The sequence below is a fragment of the Fusarium pseudograminearum genome, chromosome 2 (genome assembly GCF_000303195.2).
Source record: "Fusarium pseudograminearum CS3096 chromosome 2, whole genome shotgun sequence".
Lineage (NCBI taxonomy): Eukaryota > Fungi > Ascomycota > Sordariomycetes > Hypocreales > Nectriaceae > Fusarium > Fusarium pseudograminearum.
The window spans coordinates 2,907,706-2,926,742 of NC_031952.1; the positions used below are offsets into that span (position 1 = coordinate 2,907,706).

The 19,037-nt window shown below is 48.0% G+C and overlaps 6 protein-coding genes across 6 annotated transcripts, besides 3 other annotated features; 2 read left to right on the plus strand and 4 right to left on the minus strand.

Annotated features, from left to right (window-relative positions):
* Positions 1-115: 115 nt before the first annotated feature.
* On the minus strand, positions 116-1,056 carry FPSE_11063 (uncharacterized protein; the record flags this gene model as incomplete). Its single annotated transcript, XM_009264180.1, has 5 exons — positions 116-297; positions 346-451; positions 503-548; positions 597-774; positions 822-1,056. 5 exons carry the CDS (start codon positions 1,054-1,056, stop codon positions 116-118), a joined length of 747 nt encoding a protein of 248 aa, XP_009262455.1.
* A 409-nt stretch (positions 1,057-1,465) lies between these two features.
* FPSE_11062 (uncharacterized protein) lies at positions 1,466-2,339 on the minus strand (the record flags this gene model as incomplete). Its single annotated transcript, XM_009264179.1, has 2 exons — positions 1,466-2,221; positions 2,280-2,339. The coding sequence occupies 2 exons, from the start codon at positions 2,337-2,339 to the stop codon at positions 1,466-1,468; spliced, it is 816 nt and encodes a 271-aa protein (XP_009262454.1).
* Positions 2,340-2,803: 464 nt separating this feature from the next.
* Positions 2,804-4,623, minus strand: FPSE_11061 (uncharacterized protein; the record flags this gene model as incomplete). Its single annotated transcript, XM_009264178.1, has 3 exons — positions 2,804-3,420; positions 3,466-4,243; positions 4,354-4,623. The coding sequence occupies 3 exons, from the start codon at positions 4,621-4,623 to the stop codon at positions 2,804-2,806; spliced, it is 1,665 nt and encodes a 554-aa protein (XP_009262453.1).
* A 4,437-nt stretch (positions 4,624-9,060) lies between these two features.
* FPSE_11060 (uncharacterized protein) lies at positions 9,061-11,215 on the plus strand (the record flags this gene model as incomplete). Its single annotated transcript, XM_009264177.1, has 2 exons — positions 9,061-9,563; positions 9,607-11,215. 2 exons carry the CDS (start codon positions 9,061-9,063, stop codon positions 11,213-11,215), a joined length of 2,112 nt encoding a protein of 703 aa, XP_009262452.1.
* Positions 11,126-11,185: a microsatellite.
* Positions 11,216-16,630: 5,415 nt separating the features above from the next.
* Positions 16,631-17,004, minus strand: FPSE_11059 (uncharacterized protein; the record flags this gene model as incomplete). The annotated part of the gene is made up of 2 exons (XM_009264176.1): positions 16,631-16,863; positions 16,917-17,004. The coding sequence occupies 2 exons, from the start codon at positions 17,002-17,004 to the stop codon at positions 16,631-16,633; spliced, it is 321 nt and encodes a 106-aa protein (XP_009262451.1).
* Positions 16,654-16,685: a microsatellite.
* Positions 17,005-17,940: 936 nt separating the features above from the next.
* Positions 17,941-18,672, plus strand: FPSE_11058 (uncharacterized protein; the record flags this gene model as incomplete). Its single annotated transcript, XM_009264175.1, has 4 exons — positions 17,941-18,118; positions 18,181-18,191; positions 18,288-18,416; positions 18,505-18,672. The coding sequence occupies 4 exons, from the start codon at positions 17,941-17,943 to the stop codon at positions 18,670-18,672; spliced, it is 486 nt and encodes a 161-aa protein (XP_009262450.1).
* Positions 18,673-18,883: 211 nt separating this feature from the next.
* Positions 18,884-19,036: a microsatellite.
* Position 19,037: the final 1 nt, after the last annotated feature.

The following is a 19,037-nucleotide window of genomic DNA, read 5'->3' on the forward strand; positions in this document are numbered from 1 at the left end:
CAAAAGTCTGTGGATAATGTTGTTTAGGAGCCGTCCGTTTGGTGAGCCTCTAGCGCGATCCACATAAGTAAAAGGTCGAGAGAAATTCCTTATTATCTAACCAAGGGTATCGCATCTAATAGAACAGCAAAGCCAGAGGCTTCTTCTCATCATCGTATCTATCCTTGAACTCTTTTCTCGACAGAAAACGAGCCAAAGGCATCATAGTATCCTTCATGTCCAGAACGCCGCGCTTCTTTTGGTCAATATGGGAAGCGTCCACGACCAGGCGCTTCAGGCCATCGAGGGAGAGCGCGCCTATTGGGGTCAGTCAAAGGTCTTTTGAGAGGGAGCTATCAGGCTTACCGTTATCCATGAGATCCATCAGACGGGCCGGTGTGCCGACAGATATTCCTGTTCTATGCTCACCGAGGAACTTTACTTGCTCCTCAATTTTAAAATGCTTAGCGAACTGGCGCATGTTAGTAACAGACAGATATGTGAACCAAAAAAATTAACGTACCAATTTTGCGATCGCGTTATCCTTGTTCTGGAATTTGCGCATCGATCTGTCAAAGGTTAACCTCTTTTCTTCTGCAGCAGGCGCGTCAACATACCTGACGATATCCGCAGCTCTCAAACCCGCTCCCGTAACAATAAGAGTATGCGGTGAGCCCTTTTTCTTGGCCGACTTGTACAAGAGCTCAGGGTTTTCTGTGACGCTCTCTAAGAAACTGGGGAACTTGTCCAGGGTTCTTGGTTCTTGCCATGTAGTCGTATCCTGAATGGCATTCGCTGGAACTTATGAGCAAAGTCTTCCTATCGTGAGAAATGTGGCATACCTGAAATATTCATATCTGAAATCTCAATAGCACTCAGGTCGCTACCGAAACGGGTAAGCTTTTGAGCCAGGTGATCGGCCAAGAGCTGGTTGTCCATTTTGGTGAAGAGAGTGTTGAGGCCAAGCTCAGTATTAAGTAGCTCGTCATCTGGTGCACCCGCCTTTCTCTTCTTGCTCTTCTTGGGCTTTGGCTGAGTGGGAGTATCCTCCGCTTGTCTCTTTTTTGTTGTCGACATGTTGTTGTGTTTGATTGTGATGGTTAAGGTTTTGTCGTTCTGTAAGTTTTCTTTTAGGCAAGAAATTTTACGACGTAGCCTACAGTGTTAATATCAATCATGGCTCGGATCCATACCAGCTATTGGACCCCGCACTGTATATCACACTGTACATCCTAAAAAAACGATCCACTTGGTAGACATGATGGCTGGCGATAGCCTCATGAGTTCTAACATCAAATGAGACACATGTGTATTAGTACGACATCAATCAAGCATATGAAAACAGCAGTTATGGCAATTTATGTCCCAATTCTATGACAGTCTCGCACTTGTAGTGCCTCAATATCCTCTGGTCATATGTGCCCCTAAACCCACCCAAACGCCGTGATGAAAGCAGTTCAACAATTGTTGCCCACAAACACAAAATTTAAAAGATAGAATTGACTAGGTTCCCTCCTATGGTCGCGCCTGCCCCAAAGATCGCAGCATTACCCAATTTCTTGCCAAATTTCTTGCCATATTCGTTGACCTTGTTGTCCTTGCCGTCTCCCTCCTGCGCCGGCTGCCCGGATCCCTCGGCGACAGCCATGGGCGGCACATGCGCATTGTAGGGGTTCTGCTGAGGAGGCGGGCCCTGTGAGTAAGCAGGGTATCCGTACTGCGGCTGAGGTATCGGCGCTTGCACGGGCTGGACGGGCTTCTTGGTCTCTTGGTCTACGAGCACGTAGTTGCGAGGGAATATACCCTCCTGGCCTGTGCGCTCGTTGTGACCCATCCACCAGTCCTGGTTCATGTACTCGTAGACGGCGATACGGTCATCCTTCTCAAAGGTCAAGTCGCGACCATCGGAGGCGGCGTAGCGGTATAGAGCGCGAGCGTGGGCGACGGTGGGCTTGACGTTGCGAGTAGGGAGACCAGGAGGAGGTGTCTGATCGTATGCGGGCGGCGCAGGAGAGCTGGACTTTATCTTGAGGTCGTTGAAGGCCTTTGTAGGGGCCGCCTTGGCGGATGGCGCGGGGGAGGGAGTTGGCGCGGGAGAAACGGCCTTGGCCGCGGTTTTGTTGGCAGCGCCTGTAGCAGTTCGAAGAGGGCCTGAAAGAGAAGACTCAGGAGGCAGAGCGACATTAATGGTATCGTAGACGGAGTCGTCAATCACGCCGCGCTCGAGGAGGTTTTCGAGTTCCTTCAAGGTGTTAGCTGTACGTCGCCACCTGCGACAATGTCGCGATAAGGAGATTTACATTTTTGATGTTGCGAAGCGAACGGTTCACTTCGATAATGGTCTGGCGATCAGCAGACATGATTGATGTTGCGCCCGTAGGGTCCGGCCTTTGCGGGTATAAGATGAAGACGAATAATAGACTGATAGAAGTCGGTGAGGGTTTGCGACTTTGCTTGAGAGAAACTCAGTAATGACAGGATGTCAGTTCAGGTTTGATGAAAGAGGAGTGTTTCAACGGTGACTAGGTAGAGTCGCCTCCCAAGGCTCGGAGTTCGGCCAAGCCAAAAAGCGGGTGAGGCAGTGTCGCCCCTCACCAATCACGAGGTTTGATGGTTCAGAATGTTTCGATAATGCAACTCAGACGCCTTGTACGCGTAACGTTGAAATCACGAGGAAAAGTAATTTAAAGTGAGGCCATTTTCATATTTCATTCGAGTCGATTCTTGTATTTGTTCATTTAGCGTGATATCTTCATTGGCTATAGCCTTCTTTGGGCTTTGCGATTAAATATGCATTCTCCATCTCTTTCACCAGACCAATCCTTTATTGCACAAACTTGCTGCTCTCAACAGTGTACAGGTCAACGTACTCATCAACAGGGGTAGACTCGAGCTTCTTGGCATCCAGGTTGAGCTCCACAAGCTCCTTGACCCTGGCCTCGGGGTAGTGAGGACCAAGGTGGCGCTTGTACTTCTCGAGGATGACAGGCTTGGCCTCCTCGCGGCGGAGACGGTGACCAAGAGGAGCCTCAACAGCGACCTCATCGAGGACAGTACCATCGTTAAGCTCAACGGTGAGAGCGTTGGAGATGGTTCGGAGCTTGGGGTCATGGTAATCCTTGGTGTACTGAGGATCCTCAACACACTTGATCTTTTGTCGGAGAGACTCGACAAGAGGAGAGGTGGCAGCCTCACCACCGTCGGTGTAGTCGGTGGCCTCGAGACGGCCAAAGACGAGCATGGTGGCGCACATGTACTGGATGCAGTGGTCACGGTCGGCAAAGTTGTCCATGGGCTTGAACTGCTTGTCGATAATTCGGATGCAAGCCTCGTGGGTTCGGCAAGTGATGGACTTGATGTCGGCAGCAGACTTGCCCTGAGACTTGAGGAGGTGGTGAATCTTTTCAGAGGCCTCGACGGCGGTTTGAGAGTGGAACTCGGCTGTGATGTGTTAGCTGGTTCATTTAGCAGAAGCGACAGACTTACCAGGGTAGGAGACCTTGAAGAGAACGTTCTCCATGACATAGCTTCCGTAGGGGCGCTGGAACTCAAACTTTTGGCCCTTGAACAGAACATCGTAGAAACCCCAGACAGGAGCGGACAGGACGGTGGGAACACCCTGCTCGCCCTTGAGGACCTTGAGAGCGAGGTTGACGGCACGCTGGCAAGCATCACCGGCAGCCCAAGACTTTCGGGACATGGTGTTGGGTGTGTGGCGGTATGTTCGTAGAGACTGGCCATCAACCCAAGCCTGGGTGACAGCATCGGCAATCTGCTTCTCGTTGAGGCCGAGCATCTTGGAGACGACGGCAGTAGAGGCGACCTTGACGAGGACGACGTGGTCAAGACCAACCTTGTTGTAGGAGTTGAGAAGAGCCAAGCAGCCCTGAATCTCGTGGGCCTTGATCATGGCCTCGAGAACATCCTTGACGACAAAGGTCTTGCCGCCAGCGAGGTTGCCGCCGGCCTTGTTGGTACGGTTGATCCAGTCGGCGACAGCGAGGATGGCACCGAGGTTGTCAGAGGGGTGACCCCACTCGGCAGCGAGCCAGCAGTCGTTGAAGTCGAGCCATCGGATCATGGCACCGATGTTGAAGGCGGCGTTGACGGGGTCAAGCTGGAAGGGAGTACCAGGGACCTTGGGACCGTTGGGGACAACGGTGCCGGGGACGATGGGTCCAAGGAGCTTAGAGCACTCCTTGAACCTCAATCCCTCGAGGCCGCAGCCGAGAGTGTCGAGAAGGATCCATCGAGCAGTGTCAAACTAGAGAATTCGAATTAGTTTCAGTCTTTACAAGGTCAATTGAGACCAATTGATGTCGTGGTGTTGAAGCGCAAGGCGGGGTATTGCGGGGTGCAAAGTTCAGTACTCACAGCAAGCTCAGAGTCAATGGTCTTGTTGGCGACATAGTCGGCAATATCCTTGATCTCAGGATCGTATTCACGAGGTGCGGAAGACATGTCGGGGGCTCCAGAGAATTTGGTAGCAGATGTTGAAAAGGCAGCGCCGTGAGAAGCAGGAAGCGAAGAGCGAGCAGCTAGAGCTGAGCGGGCCACAAGAGGGGCAGCGACACGAAGACCCCGGGGAGATTGGAAGCGCAGCTGCTTGGTGGCCGTTCGGAGGGTCCTGTTAACAGCAGACATAGTAGATGTCTGAGTTCTGACTTTCTTCTTCTTGCTGTGAGCGAGGAGAAGAATCAATTGGGGAGGGGGTATCACGATGCAGAAAAAAAAAAGAAATGGCCTCTGGTATCCTGGCTTGGAGAAACTGATATTGATAACTTTCGGCTATTATCTGGGGATCCTATCGTTAGGTTACCGTACCTATCCTCGGCTACCCGCTGGATCCATTTCGTACTGTGTTGTCCGCATGAAAATGGGTGGGTTTACAGTGCGTACAGTGTTTGGCCTCGACAGCAGGGGTTTTACGACTTTTTCACATGGCCAATCAAAGTCATCAATTGTTATCATGGCTTCACTTAGAAAAGAGTTGGAGATGTCGTCCTTTAGTGGCTTTGGACGAATGGAATGAGGCGTCTTTTGTTGGTATCAAGCCCTGAGTTTACACGATACAATAAGCATCTATCTAGCTTAAATTGGCAGTGTTGATGGAAGATGTAAACAAAAGCAAAAAGAAACTCACGATCATGAGTCGAGTCGACTATTGTGGTGTTGTTCGTAGGTCCTTGACTTTAAAGCTTTGGACGTCCATGGGTCCCTCCGGATCAACCCTACATATACCTACTGTAGAATCTTGCATCAAATCCATCATTTTCAGACAACCTCGCGTCTATCACCGACATGTTTCTTTGCAGCTGATTGAGCCTCTTGATTCCCCATCTCTACCCCAGTTTCCCCTCGTTAAATCTGGGGTCACTTACTCCACGCTGATTCGGATATACGACTTGGGCACCGACTGTTCCGACCGAGGATAGAATCCCATGTGGGTTCTTGTCGGCCAGCGAAGGATATCCATGGCTGTAGGATGGATGTCTGTATGTCTAAACTAGACAAATGAATGTGTATAGCATCAATAACGAAACACATCTGCCAAATCTGCAACGATCTTGGTGAGTTCAAATAGAATGGCAGTGTGGTGTCTTGATGCTGTCGTCCAATTATTGACGATTGTGCCTGATGGATTGCTAGATCTCGATCTAGGAGAGTTATGACGATAGCTTACATGCGCGGCGATTACATTTGCATAATTGCCTGCGGATAGATTTAAATCGACAGGGATGCTTTGAGTATCATGCATGTTATATCCGTAACTATCTTGGTGTTGTTTGAAGCAACGACATGATTTTCAGATCGTGATGAGAGGCACTTCTCTCGGCCACAACCATGCGTTCAAATGAGACAGATAAAATTCAATCGAAGCGAAAACATGCCCCCTACGTCAGTTTCAACTCTGATGGAGTGAGGCCTCAATAATTCGTATTCTGTAGCGAGGCCATGACATTGCATCGCTTACAGGCTGTGGCGTATGTCATTGCATGGTGCTGCCTTGATCACATCACAATAATTACAGGTCAAGGATGAGAAGCGAGCGATTTGATAAGATCAACGTGATTTTGCGGCCCGAAAAATAGCTGCGGATCGTGCAAGATCGTGACTTTTGAGATCGAGGTTTGTGCCCGTAGGGTAGGTAATCGAGCGCGTCACTGGCATCATTGTAGTTGAACGCACATTGATCAGTGACAAAGTCGATTAAAATTCCCATTCTAAAACCACCAAAACATCGAAAACAAGTCACGCCGTTTGAATTAGACAAAAATCTAGCTCTGAACGAACCCTGATCTCCCCGTTCAACGTGCGATGACGGTGGGTGATGGCGATCCTCTTACAGCTGAGACTAGCTGAACTGTCGTCATGAGCTATGTCATGTTCCTGAAAGACCCCGAATCGAAAAGTCTTAGCGGCGAACGAGTCTGGATAGAATCGCTGCAAGTTTGGATTGAGATTGCAGGCTCAAACTGGTTTCGTCATTGTTGCATCGCTTGGATCCGTTGAGGATACTTGTCTACTTGGTTCTGTCGATGTCCGGAGACTCGAGAGATTTAAACATCGGAAACGAATTAATGATAATCCCGGTCCTGATGCCACCGTCTGTCGGCTGTGATCTACTCTTTGGTCGACTGGTTTGGGAATCGTAGTACGGCGAGGCTGGCACAGCAGTAGGCTTTCTGCAATCAATTACGGATAGACATAAGCATGGGATGAGACATACATTCACATGGGCTCAGGGCTGGAAGAGTCGACACCCGTTGATAGTTAACGACGCGTGTTAATGACACCCTTTGTGATAGTTACCCCAGCAAGGCGGCAAATGCCGTTGAAACTAACCATGCAGTGTGTGATGAGGCCTAGAATGCATCCTTTTGCTGTTAGTAAGCGCCGATGTTCAGGAACGCGAGTTGTCGACAGATCGGAAACTTGGAGTCGGCAGGGATGCAAGATGCGTTTTCCATATAAATTCTGTATCGGCAGTAAGAAAAAAAAGCAATTCTGATTAATTGTCAGGCCATTCTGGATGTAACTGAGGGGCCGAGTTGACAGGACGTCTAGAACCCCTGTCCGGGTCTAGTTCTGGGTCTGGATAGGTCTGGTTCCGCCCGATGGGCGTGTGCGAGCGCCTTACCTGCAGATCAGAGTGATTTTGGACGGCTGAATGACTTGTATACAGACACAAGACGAATGGTATCTGCATGTTGTTCATGAAACTAAACATCCAGAAATCTAGAGGCAAAACAGCAGACACGCTACCAGAGTCTAGATGCCGTCTATTAAGTCCCTTCAATTAGCCCTCAATTAGCTTTTCAAGTCATGATGTCATTGGACCCTGGATTTTATGATCGTGGTGACGGCTGAGGCTTAACTGAGATCGAGAAGTCGAGACACGACACGACGCGTACAGTACTACTCTACGGCTACATCGCGCCACAGGAAAAGAGAAATTTACTCTCCCAAACTCGGCTGCCCCCCTTGTCTCACAGCGTACACACCCCCAAGCAGCGATTCAAGCCATGGCAACGTCGATGGGCATGTTGATAACCGTACCGCCGCATCGCATCCCCTTCACTCAGACCATGTAGCACAGAATACAAAAAAAGAAGTGAGGCGGAAAAGGAACCATGATTTCGGAGGTGAGGCTTGATACGGTAGCATGGCGGTTTCTGTTCTGAGAGTCGAGGCGACCAAGACTGATAAATCCAGACATGATTGACGTTTCTAAAAAAGGGGACTGTCAGACTGTCTACATGCCCCTTGTCTCAATGTCAATCATCAGCTTTATAGGTACAAGGCCCCTATAGATGAAATAAAAGCCATCTTCTGCAGTGCGCGTCGTCCCGGGGCTTTTAACAGCTCTCGTACTTGTTCAATTGGAGAGAACCCCTGTCATTGTCACCCTCGATCCGCATGGAGCTACAGGGTTGCTCCGATCTCGAGCTTTACAACAGAGTCATGGGAATCGTCCATCATCGCTCCCAAAGTCAAGAGAAAAGAAGAAAAGCATTTTGATCAATTCAATTTTAGCGCTAGGGCCGATCAGGGTCCAAAATGTCGATTTTCCTTTCTACTCTTCTTTCTTTGTCTCTATTTTATTTTTCTGTATCATCTCGTGTTTGTTGGACGAATTATAGGCCTATTTTGTAAAATGGCCGTGGCATCTATCTGAACCACAAGAACCTCGATTGTCTATCACGGCTAATAAATCGGATCTAGCGTACTCTGTACCGATCACTGAACCTGCAGGTCCCGTTGTCCTAAATCACCGTTGTCTCAATCTCCAGTTGCCCACTGATTGTCATCGTCATCAATTCTTTGCCCCCGTTGTTCCTTATTCTTCTACTGTGGTTGGTTGATTTGCACTTGAACTCGTTCTTGTCTCATCTGCTGTCTCCTCATCTCATCATCTGAATTAGGGGATTTTATGCCATCATTCATGGTTCCCCAGTACCCACACTATCGAGTTCATCACAATACCACGCTAGGATCCCGTCTACTTCTCTCATCTCATCCTCAAGGGTCCGATATATACACCCCCGCCTGCGACGTTGCCTACTTGCTTTGCTTCGCTTCACACTATCCCTTGGCCAGGAACCGTTGAAAGTTCCTCCTGTAAGCTAAGCAAGACTAAGCTACGGTGGTGTGTCGAACTGCAGCTTATATAGTAGCAGAGACATCCTGAGTATTTAGTATATCCATTATCTATTTACCCACCGATCCTTATCGACCCAGACTTGGCTCTCACACAAGCCATTATATATCCCTTTTTGAGTTACCAGACTCATTCGTTAAAGAACTTGTCCAGTTCAGTTCCGCTCAGATTCCTTGCCTTATTCGTCCAGCAATCCACTAAGACTCCGACACTGCACCTGCAGTACGTCCCACTACCTCACTGAGACCAACAAAAGAAAATACTCGGTGGCCGAAATATCAGGCCCCATCCCAGTTACCCCTTTGACCCATCTCACAACCTGCAGAGATCTGACAATCGTGTCCCCTTAAAGTCTCCCAGGAAACAAAAGGACCGACGCATCACCACAACACTTCAATCCCACGACAACTACATTCACCATGGCTGGGAATAAACTCCTCGTCTATTTACTTCGCCGCGACCTCCGGGCCATCGACAATCCCATCCTCCACCACCTGGCCACTTCTGACCACGGCTTCACTCACCTCCTTCCCATCTACATCCTCCCCCCTCATCAGATCGAAACATCGGGCTTTGTCGTTGAAGGCCAAAAGTCCCCCTACCCACTAGCCAAGAGTCAGGTCGGTCGTTTCTGGCGATGTGGCCCCCTTCGAGCCAAGTTCCAGGCAGAGTGTATCTGGGATGTCAAGAAGAACTTTGAGGACATTGGCAGTGGCATGCTGATTCGAATCGGCAAGTTTGATGATGTCTTGAAGCACTTGATCAAGTCGTTGAATGAAGACCATCAATCTATCGACACTGTCTGGATGACTGAGGAGCCTTCGAAAGAAGAGCTGGATGACCAGAACGCTGTTGCTTCTGTGTGCTCTAAAGAGGGCATTGGCTTCAAACTCTGGCATGATGAAAAGTATTTCATTGATGAGTAAGTTATTCCGTGTTATAGAGAGCCTCACTAACAGTCAAAGTCGTGACAACGGACTAAAAGATCCACAAGATACCCCTGATGTGTTTACGACTTATAGAAAGACACAAGAGCCCCTGCGAGAGCGTCCTCGCCCACCTCTACCCCGTCCGCAGGCCGGATCGTTGCCTTCCTTTCCTTCATGGATCCCACCACAACAAGCCCCTTTTCGAATTCCCAACAATTATGACGAGTTCGAACGACTCTTGCTAGAACCAGTCAAAGCTCCCATCATCTCTGACCCTCCACCGTTCCCTGAAGGGGCCAAATCTGCTCATCCATTCAAGGGTGGCGAGACTCCTGCCTGGGACCGTCTCTACCATCTCATCAAATCAGGAGCAATGACGACTTACCAAGAGACCAGGAACGGTCTACTGGGGACGGAATATAGCACGAAACTGAGTGCTTTTCTGGCCATGGGCACAATCACTGCTCGGTCAATCCATGCAGAACTCGTCAAGTTCGAAGATGGCTCAGAAGAGAGCTACTCCACAGGTTTTGGTTTCGGCAAAGGGGAGAACGAAGGTTCGAGAGCCGTCCGATTCGAGCTGTTATGGCGCGACTACATGAGATTGTGCACCAAGAAGTTCGGAGCTCGGCTTTTTAAGGTTGACGGGTTTAAGGGAGCTAGTGGGGCTAGTGGGGCGAACGGAAACTACTCCAAAAAGTGGCTTTCGTGGGACGATCCAGGAGTCAAAGACATGATCGACCGCTGGATACGAGGAACTACTGGCATGGGGCTAGTCGATGCTTCACAGAGAGAGATTCTCCGCTCAGGGTACACATCGAACCGAGCACGTCAGAACGTTGCGTCGTACTTCGCAAAGTCTTTGGGAATAGACTGGAGAATAGCGGCTTCATTCTATGAGTATGCGCTTGTGGATTACGACGTGAATAGCAACTGGGGAAACTATGCCTACGTCGCTGGGGTCGGTAACGATCCTCGAGGTCAGTCGAGATCTTTCAATCAGGTAAAACAAGCATTCGATTATGATATTGGAGGCGAGTATTGCAAAACCTGGCTCCCGGAGACGAGAAACATCGACGCTTTGGAGAACGTGTTCCAGATTTGCACCTGCAGCAAAGAAGTGCTGGAAAAGAACTGTCTAACGGACAATATCATGGTTACAGACCCCCTGAAAAGGATCGAGTTCTCAGTCACGAAGCCAAGAGGAAACCGAAGGCCATACCGCTGGCGAAAGCAGGGAGACCGTGGCCGAGGAGGAAGAGGAGGAAGAGGTGGAGGCACAGGGAATTCTTCTGGAAATGGTGGCAATCGTCACAACGAGCCTTCGCCTCCCAATGGTGGCAATCGTCACAACGATTTCTCGCCTGCTAATGGTGGCTCATACATGCAGAGTCCAACGAACTGGAGCTCAGGAGGCAACCAACAAATGGCCTGGCGAGGCAACAGTCATGGATTACCTTCGGGAAGAGGTTATATGGCGCGTGGTGGTCCAGATATGTACAGTTCTCGTCAGTTCATAACTGACAGTCAGAGCTACCCACAACATTACTACGCCCGACAACACCCACACCAGCATCATCAACATCAACAGCAACAGCAACAGCAACAGCAACAATTCTATCACCAAATACCTCCACATATCTAGTGACAGGCGTTTTGGGAAATAAAGCATTGGTTGTTGTTAGGGACGTCTAACTTAGACAAAACATAAGGTTCGGGTTACCCACGTGGGGTACACATGGGGCTCATCGGATGGGATGTAACATAATTGGCTCAACCGACCCACTCAATCCTACCGCGATCACCATGTGAAGGGCGACTTGTTCTGAAGATTGTCGGGGTATTTGGAATAAATTGAATGTATTTTTTCTTGCATAAACAACTATTTGTAAAGGTCTTTAATTCCTTCAACATGTGAGACAAAATTGGTGATTTGCTGTTTAGACCAGATGCCTGGTGAACCTCTATAGCCTAGTGTAAGACTACATTCGTCTATGTCTACCTGATGTAAACTTGCTCAGCATTGACATGATGTATCTATCTGTCTTCGCCTGGAAGTTACATATTAAATTGGATTAAAGCGCCGGCCACGCAAAGTATCACTGGCCGCCAAGAGTTTATCTAGCCAGCAAAAGCTGTATCCAGCTCATGGGGTTGTCTAATGGGACTCTCATCTATTTGATACTGGAAATAAGCAATGTCACAAAGGTTCACAACATGGTAGAGTGGATTGTGCTCAGCAGATGCACCTACTCGACAGCTAAATATAACTGATCAATCTTTTGCCATCGGTAGATAAGTCTACCTCGCACAGTAGCACCTGATTAAGGTTGAACTGAAGGAGTCATTAATCTACGTGTATACCTAAGATAAGTAAATGGGAAAAAGGCAAAACGGAAAGCCCCGGCGTGTTGGTGTTTCTGATATGGCGTTTGCTACGCCCTCTTTAACCGCTTAACACCTAAGGCAAGGGGGCTTCTATTTAGTGAGATACAGGTTGGTTACTTTCGTAAATGTAGGTATGTCAGTGCCAGTACCTTCGTATGACAATAACTTCAAGATGACAGGTTCATCTTACCCCGTATCTACTAAAGCTTGCATAGCGTCATGGAACCAACAAACACTTTTGTCTGCATCTAGAAAAGTGTTTTATTTCTGATGTCAAATTATTGCATTCGGTTATCTACCTAGTATGCATTAAGGAATCAGGATTGCCTTGCAAGTTTCTGTAGAATTATATAACACGCCTTCTTTCATAAACTGCAGACTCCAACATTAACTCCAGGCCTCGATGAAGTTATGAAAGGTATGCCAACTAAACTCCTTCTTGGGCCGTATTTTGTCGTTGTCAAATTAATCTTGCGCGTAGCTAGATGCTAAATACCTAAGCTGTGTGTTGTTCTGAAGAGGAAATTCATCCCACTGTCACTCTCATATTAATCTCAGGGCAGAATCGCTGATACAACAATGGTATCTGATCCCACTCAATACTATTGATACCATCTATCATCTTACTCAACCTCATTGACGTGCCGACATTCCTCGAGCTCACTCACCATCATTGACACGTTGAGAGGCAGAAGAACCTGAGTGCGGCAAAAGCTCCTCTGCTCTTGCCCCTGAGCCGTCCTTGCTTCCGCTGTCAGTGATGTGATGTTACTCCTCCGTGGAAACTGGGGTCTGCGTTAGAAGTACTTATGAAGTGAGGACAACATACTACTGCGCACCAGGCTTGTATACCTTTATCGAAAGGTTTATAACTAAAGCCCCCCCTGGCCCAAATGGTTAAGCGGGAAGAGCGTACAAAAGAAAAAACACACAAATCGTTAAATCTCGAAGGAGGCAGGTTCAAATCCTGGAGGAAGCGGGAAGAGCGTACAAAAGAAAAACGCTCTTCCCCGCTTAGAATCGTCAACACAAGAGGGGGAAGGGCAAGGGGGGGCATATCTTTTTTTTCGTTTTTCTCCTTTCTTCTTTTATTATTGACAGATGATAGGTATATGCGTTTATTATCGGTTTTTAAAACGCAGTGCATTAAGCGCTTGTCAAATTGCCTAATGAAAGTAGTGAGTAATATCTCGATAGATAAGTACTAAGGCGCGGTTCTGATATATAACTTGCTCGTATAGCAGTCTAATGCAGCTTTCAATCGCAGCTCTTTAAGCTATTACTCCTGACAAGCTGGACATAACCCCTGGGGTCAGTAAAACTGGCCGCCAGAAGCATAAGAGATGAAATTATTAGGTCATCTTATGCTGCTTAGACTAGGCCCTTAGGCTTTTATCATTTCTGTATACTAAGACGTAGGGAGCTAACTTTCCTCTAACCAGGTAGTATACGATTTAGATCTTGCGTGCGACCCTGAGCCCTCATCCATAAGCAAATTTGACTCGATTGCAGGAACTTTAAGCAACAACGGTTTGACAGCTCGAACCTATTGCAATGTCAACTGTGGTAGAGTTGAGGACCTGGAAAAGAAGGAGGTCTGGCGCAAAGATAAAGATAGGTAACACAGACAGCCACAGGTGTAGTCGCTGAAGTCAGCATAAAGAACGCATGGTATAGAGTGCAGAGAAGTGAGTTACCCATCAAAGCAACTAAAGCGCTAGGGACAGCATCCCTCGCCACATTTCCAGGAAGCCAGGGCACTCCTTTTTTGAAAGCAGAAGTCTCCAGACACAGAATAAGGGGAGCAGACAGCTCAAGAATTAGGGAGACAATGTTCCCGGTCATTTTGTGCAGTCTTCTTTGAGTTTTGTTTTTGGGGGCGGGCGTTTGGGTAAGTTTTGGGTACGGTGTTATTGCATGGACACTTACATATAAGGGAGTGTTATTGTATGGGGATGTTATTGTATAGGAACAACTGAGTCGCCGGCAGCACACTCGACAACATTTCAGACTTCTCACAACGACACTCGACCTCAAATAAACCCTCAAACCCTCACACAACACCTTTGCGACCTTTCAGCCTCTTCATGAAAGGATGCCCCCTCGACAAATCACACCACCTGAAAGATGTTCTCTCAAACAATATCAGAGATCGAACTCCTTCACAGATGGCTACTCGAACAGAAGATGCTCTCTCGACCCTCACAAACGTCGACAACTGTCTGCAGCAAACCAGATACCGTTCACACGAGATCGAGCTTTCTTACGAGACATCAACACCCACCCTTAGAAGATCTTCATTGACTTCTTACCCATTATTACAAGAGAGATCTCCATCGACAAACCGCTCAGTCTACACATTGGCCACCAAAACCACAATGACCGGCCTTGACCTCCTCTGACGCCATCATCAGGCATAGGACGGGCGAGGCGATATACACTAGTCGATAACCACGATGACCGACCTCGACCTCTGCCGCCTCAATCAGGCACAGGACCTGTTGAACGATATACACTAGTCGATAACCAACAATTGCAATCAACTACAGCAGGCATTCCTAGTCGGGACGTAAACCGGACACTATTGTGAAACTGTGGCAGGGATCGAGCTTCTACAACAAGACCTTCATCAGCCACATGCTACAGAACATGGAAAGAATCAGCATCTTAAACTCACCTTTATCGATTGAGCTGATACACCCATCCGTTCACAAATTGTCAACCAGGAGATCTCCTCTTATGGCCACCAGAGAATTGAAACATCAAGAGACTGGACTTTATCGCGAGACATCAACAGACCTTTCTCGCCGACTACCGCTATCGAGACGCTTCTACCGGAATATCTCTATAAACATGCGAGAACCTCTACCGAAGACCCGTCTTTTTCTTTCTCTTGTCAACCATGCCCTACCAGAACATCATCACAGGAGATGAAGCGCGTCGATAGAATACCTGTCACGCACCATCACTTTAACAGAATCTGATCCACCAAGCTTGTCAAATCTCTTCTCGACTACTATACTGCCAGAACATCGAGTTTGATAACCATCAGCTTCATAAAATCTGATACATCAAGTCTCATCAACTTTCATCTCGACCACTACACCATCAGAAGATCAAGTTTGACGACTATACGAGCTTCACTCGTTTTAAATTGAGACCCATGTTGAGAGCACACTTCTTCCAATCATCTCCATGAACATCAAGCTTTGAAACGACCTTTAGCGATGGCCATCTCCTGTTTGATGGATTCGCCGCCAGCCCCCTTTGCTAACCAGTCACAGATACCCTTTACTCCCAAGAGCCTTCACATCGAGGCCTTACCCCTGTTCACTTTAAGCCTTTACAAACGTCAACTCTTAACCGCCAGGCATCTTCTACCACATTCAAGGCTCACAACCATGCTTTCTCGACAGTTTTCCATAGTCACAGCAAGCGAGCCCATTTACTGGACATGGATTGCAATTGTCTTCGATCAGAGAGCCTTTTGAACCAATGCATATGAATAAAGATGCTCGGCATTACGGATACAAAACAACAAGCTCAGCAGACACACAGCACAACTCGAGTGTGAAGGTACGGCAAACAATCGGAAACGATATTTGTCATCTTGGGGAGGCCGTGCGGACATGGAGGTGCAAGGTAAACAAATTCATCATTACTACGGACGTGACTGACTCTTGCAGACTCTGGAATCGATATCATATAACGTACTGCTCCTTCATTACCATACAAAGCGGGCATTGGATATTATGTTTCTATCATCAAAAGATAGTAGACATTATATCATTAAGCGGCAACCGACATGATGACTGGGTCCAGCAAGCCTACCCTGGTTGATCCCTGCATTTTGTCTTCTACCTCCAGTCCGCACCGACTAAGCGTTCATGTCCACCCTGGTCCAAAGTCATAAACATACGCCAATCAGACGACTACGTCAATCCGATATCCCTCGATACAAGATATCACGCCTCAATCAGACGATTACGTCAATAACCGATATCCTCGATACAAGAAGACGGATATCACGCATCAAACCAGCAAATGTCAATAAATACGTCAAGTACCGAAAGTCTTCAAGTGACTGGTATCAACAAAGCCGAAGATTGCAAACTTTTATGATTATGCATCAACGTCACCGCGATCGGGTCAATGGTGTCCTACGACTAACAAAAGCTCGCCAAGACTCAAAACAGCCGCGGACCCTTATGAGAACGAAAAAGTCATTGGATTCAGAAGCCAGGGCCGTCGTTGAACTCACTGTCTGGGGAAACCATCGCGGTCGCAATCTCCAGCTTGCTGTCAACGCTAGTCAGATCCGGAAAGCAAGTTTCACATCATTCAGATTGTTACTCGCTGCTTGGCAATTGCGTCCACCTGTGGCCAAAGGTTCGACATCATTTGCAATAGGTAAGTCGCTCATCGTCATCAGTGGCACATCTAACATTTCGCAGCTAGACTCACAGGCGGCTTACTAAAAAATAGGGACTTGAAGTAGAATAGATGAAATTATCAGTCCTTTCTTAGGCCATATATACACTAAGAGTCATCTAATACTTATGTCAGCGACTAAATCAGTACCGGTTTTTATGCAAACCACCTGACTCACGACTTGGCCTCGCCACCTATACCTTAACCGATTCCCCCAAGGCTACCCTGAGTTTGTCAATGCCTAGAAAGCCGCAATCTGCCAAACAGCAGCAACAGCAACAACAGCAGCAACAGCAACCGCGGCGTGAGTATCATTAGTATCATGATGCTCATGAGCATCATGAGAAGCATGAGAAGCATGAGAAGCATGAGAAGCATGAGAAGCATGAGAAGCACGAGAAGCACCGACAGCAACGACAGCACCGGCATGAGACCACTCAGCGTCGCCTCCGATCCCAACCCCACACAGGAGGGCTACTCCCGCTCTAGCTACAGCAATGAACTAGAACAGTCTTCTATATGCATACCGGCGACATGAGTTGAAATGGTCAGGGGTATCTCAAAGATATCTGGAGTGTAACTTGCCACTTCCTGGGAGTCGGAGCTTTCGGGCATTAGCAAGATGGAAATGGACGATGAGACATGGGAAGATACTGACTTTCAAGGTACCGAGCTTCTTCTTTCCACATCATCACAGCAGTATGCGCACTCAAAGTCAGCATAAGAGATGAGGTCGAGATCAAATCAGTCGTTCTATGGAGAGCGCCCGATTTTGGCCATTCGGACTCAAACCTAATTTATCGACGCGTCCATCGTCATTTATTAGGTCTCCATCACCACCCAGCAACGACATCATTAAATAGACCTCTGATACAGTCAAGAGAACAAGATTTACAAAGGCCGAACTATAACCTGTCCACGGCCACAACTTGACGGGGTCTCGACTGATGCATGGATAACACTGGCTTGGTCCTGCAGCCCCGAATTGCATGGCTGCCCACGGTTCTTCGATGTATGTATTGGAAGCAACTCTCTCATTCATTGACCTGTGACTGATGCTGTGCTGTAGCCCATGGTCGCAATGCCAATTAGCAGTTAATTTTAGACACCCTATCGATACTACTGCAAGTGTCGCCCAACCCACCAGGCATCGAGGCTTTCGCAACGCCTTGGAGCATTTTCTTCATCTACAACATCTCTGCTCATAGTTGTACAACTATAGTTTGATGGGAACTCCCACTACTATACATCTATGGAACACGACGAGTCTTCAATTCAATCAGGGGCCATTACTGACGGCAGCCGGGGCCACAAATTTGCCTCATGTCAACAAACTGATAAATCCTGAAGTAAAGAAACACGAACTTTAGTATCTGTCTGCCAACGGGTGACCAGGTATTCCGGGCGACTCACATACCAAAGAGACCTGACACTGACGCTTCCAGGACATCGTTTGACACGTCTCGACTGGTATCAGCTATTCCGATCATTATTCCATTTATCAAGTCCAACCAAGGCGCGTTCCCCCAAGATTGCCAACAATAGGCAGCAATGGAAGCGCTCAGACTCTACCTCACTTTCTTATCAGGCGCTAAGGAGCAAGATCCAACATATTCTCAGCCCTCCCCAGCCGGCGAATTGAACGGCATTAGTGACGACAACAACCATCAAGGCATCACTACACCGAGCCAGCAGCTCCAACAGCCTGACATGACTACATACAACTTCTGTCAGCTCACTTCACTCCATGTACATTAATGCCGGGGCTTGATTGTTGTATAATTGACACAGCGGCACCAAAGGTTAGTGCCCAAGTCAAGAGGAAATGACAGGACTAATAGACGCAGTAGGCTCATGTCAAAACGCGTTTTCGGCACCATCACATACGTCTCTGATAGCGGTCAATTTACCCAGCAAAGCAATTTGACGCTGCTAGCCACAATGACTGTGACCCGCTACGTCTAGGCGCAAAAGTGAGAATCGAAATCCTTGGATCGAAATACATCTTGTGCAAGCGCAAAAACCAGGTGAGATAACACCCGTTGCTCAGCAGGCTGCTGGCTCGCTGCACGGAATAAGCTCGAGATATTAGATACAAATACTAACATGCTGCAGATCAAGCAACAGGAGCCTGCCAGAATTGCATGCGAGCCAGCGAACACAGCAACCAACCAGAGCGACTTTCAATATCACACCTGTCTTGCCAATGCAATCGACCATCTGCCAGCACGGTTGCGAAATTGTGTTTGGGCGCTTACAGACAACACTCTCTGTATTCATTGATCGCGCCCGTGACACTGAGCACTCCACCTTACTCTTGGCCCCAATGAAGAGACTCAGTCCCTGATTCGACCGACAAGCACAAGCAAGTCCATACAACATATGTGGATATCATCAATAGCACTGGATTCTCAGCTCAGCCTTAGGGACACTGGATCGACTGGGCACACATGCTTGGTTCCTGGCACTCTGCGCAATTATATCTTTCCCATCAACGGTCATGAAGAAAATGATGATTTTATTGTCTATGGCGGCTGATTAATGATTGGCGGTGATGGTGTTGATGGTGTTGATGGTGTTGATGGTGTTGATGGTGTTGATGGTGTTGATGGTGTTGATGGTGTTGATGGTGTTGATGGTGTTGATGG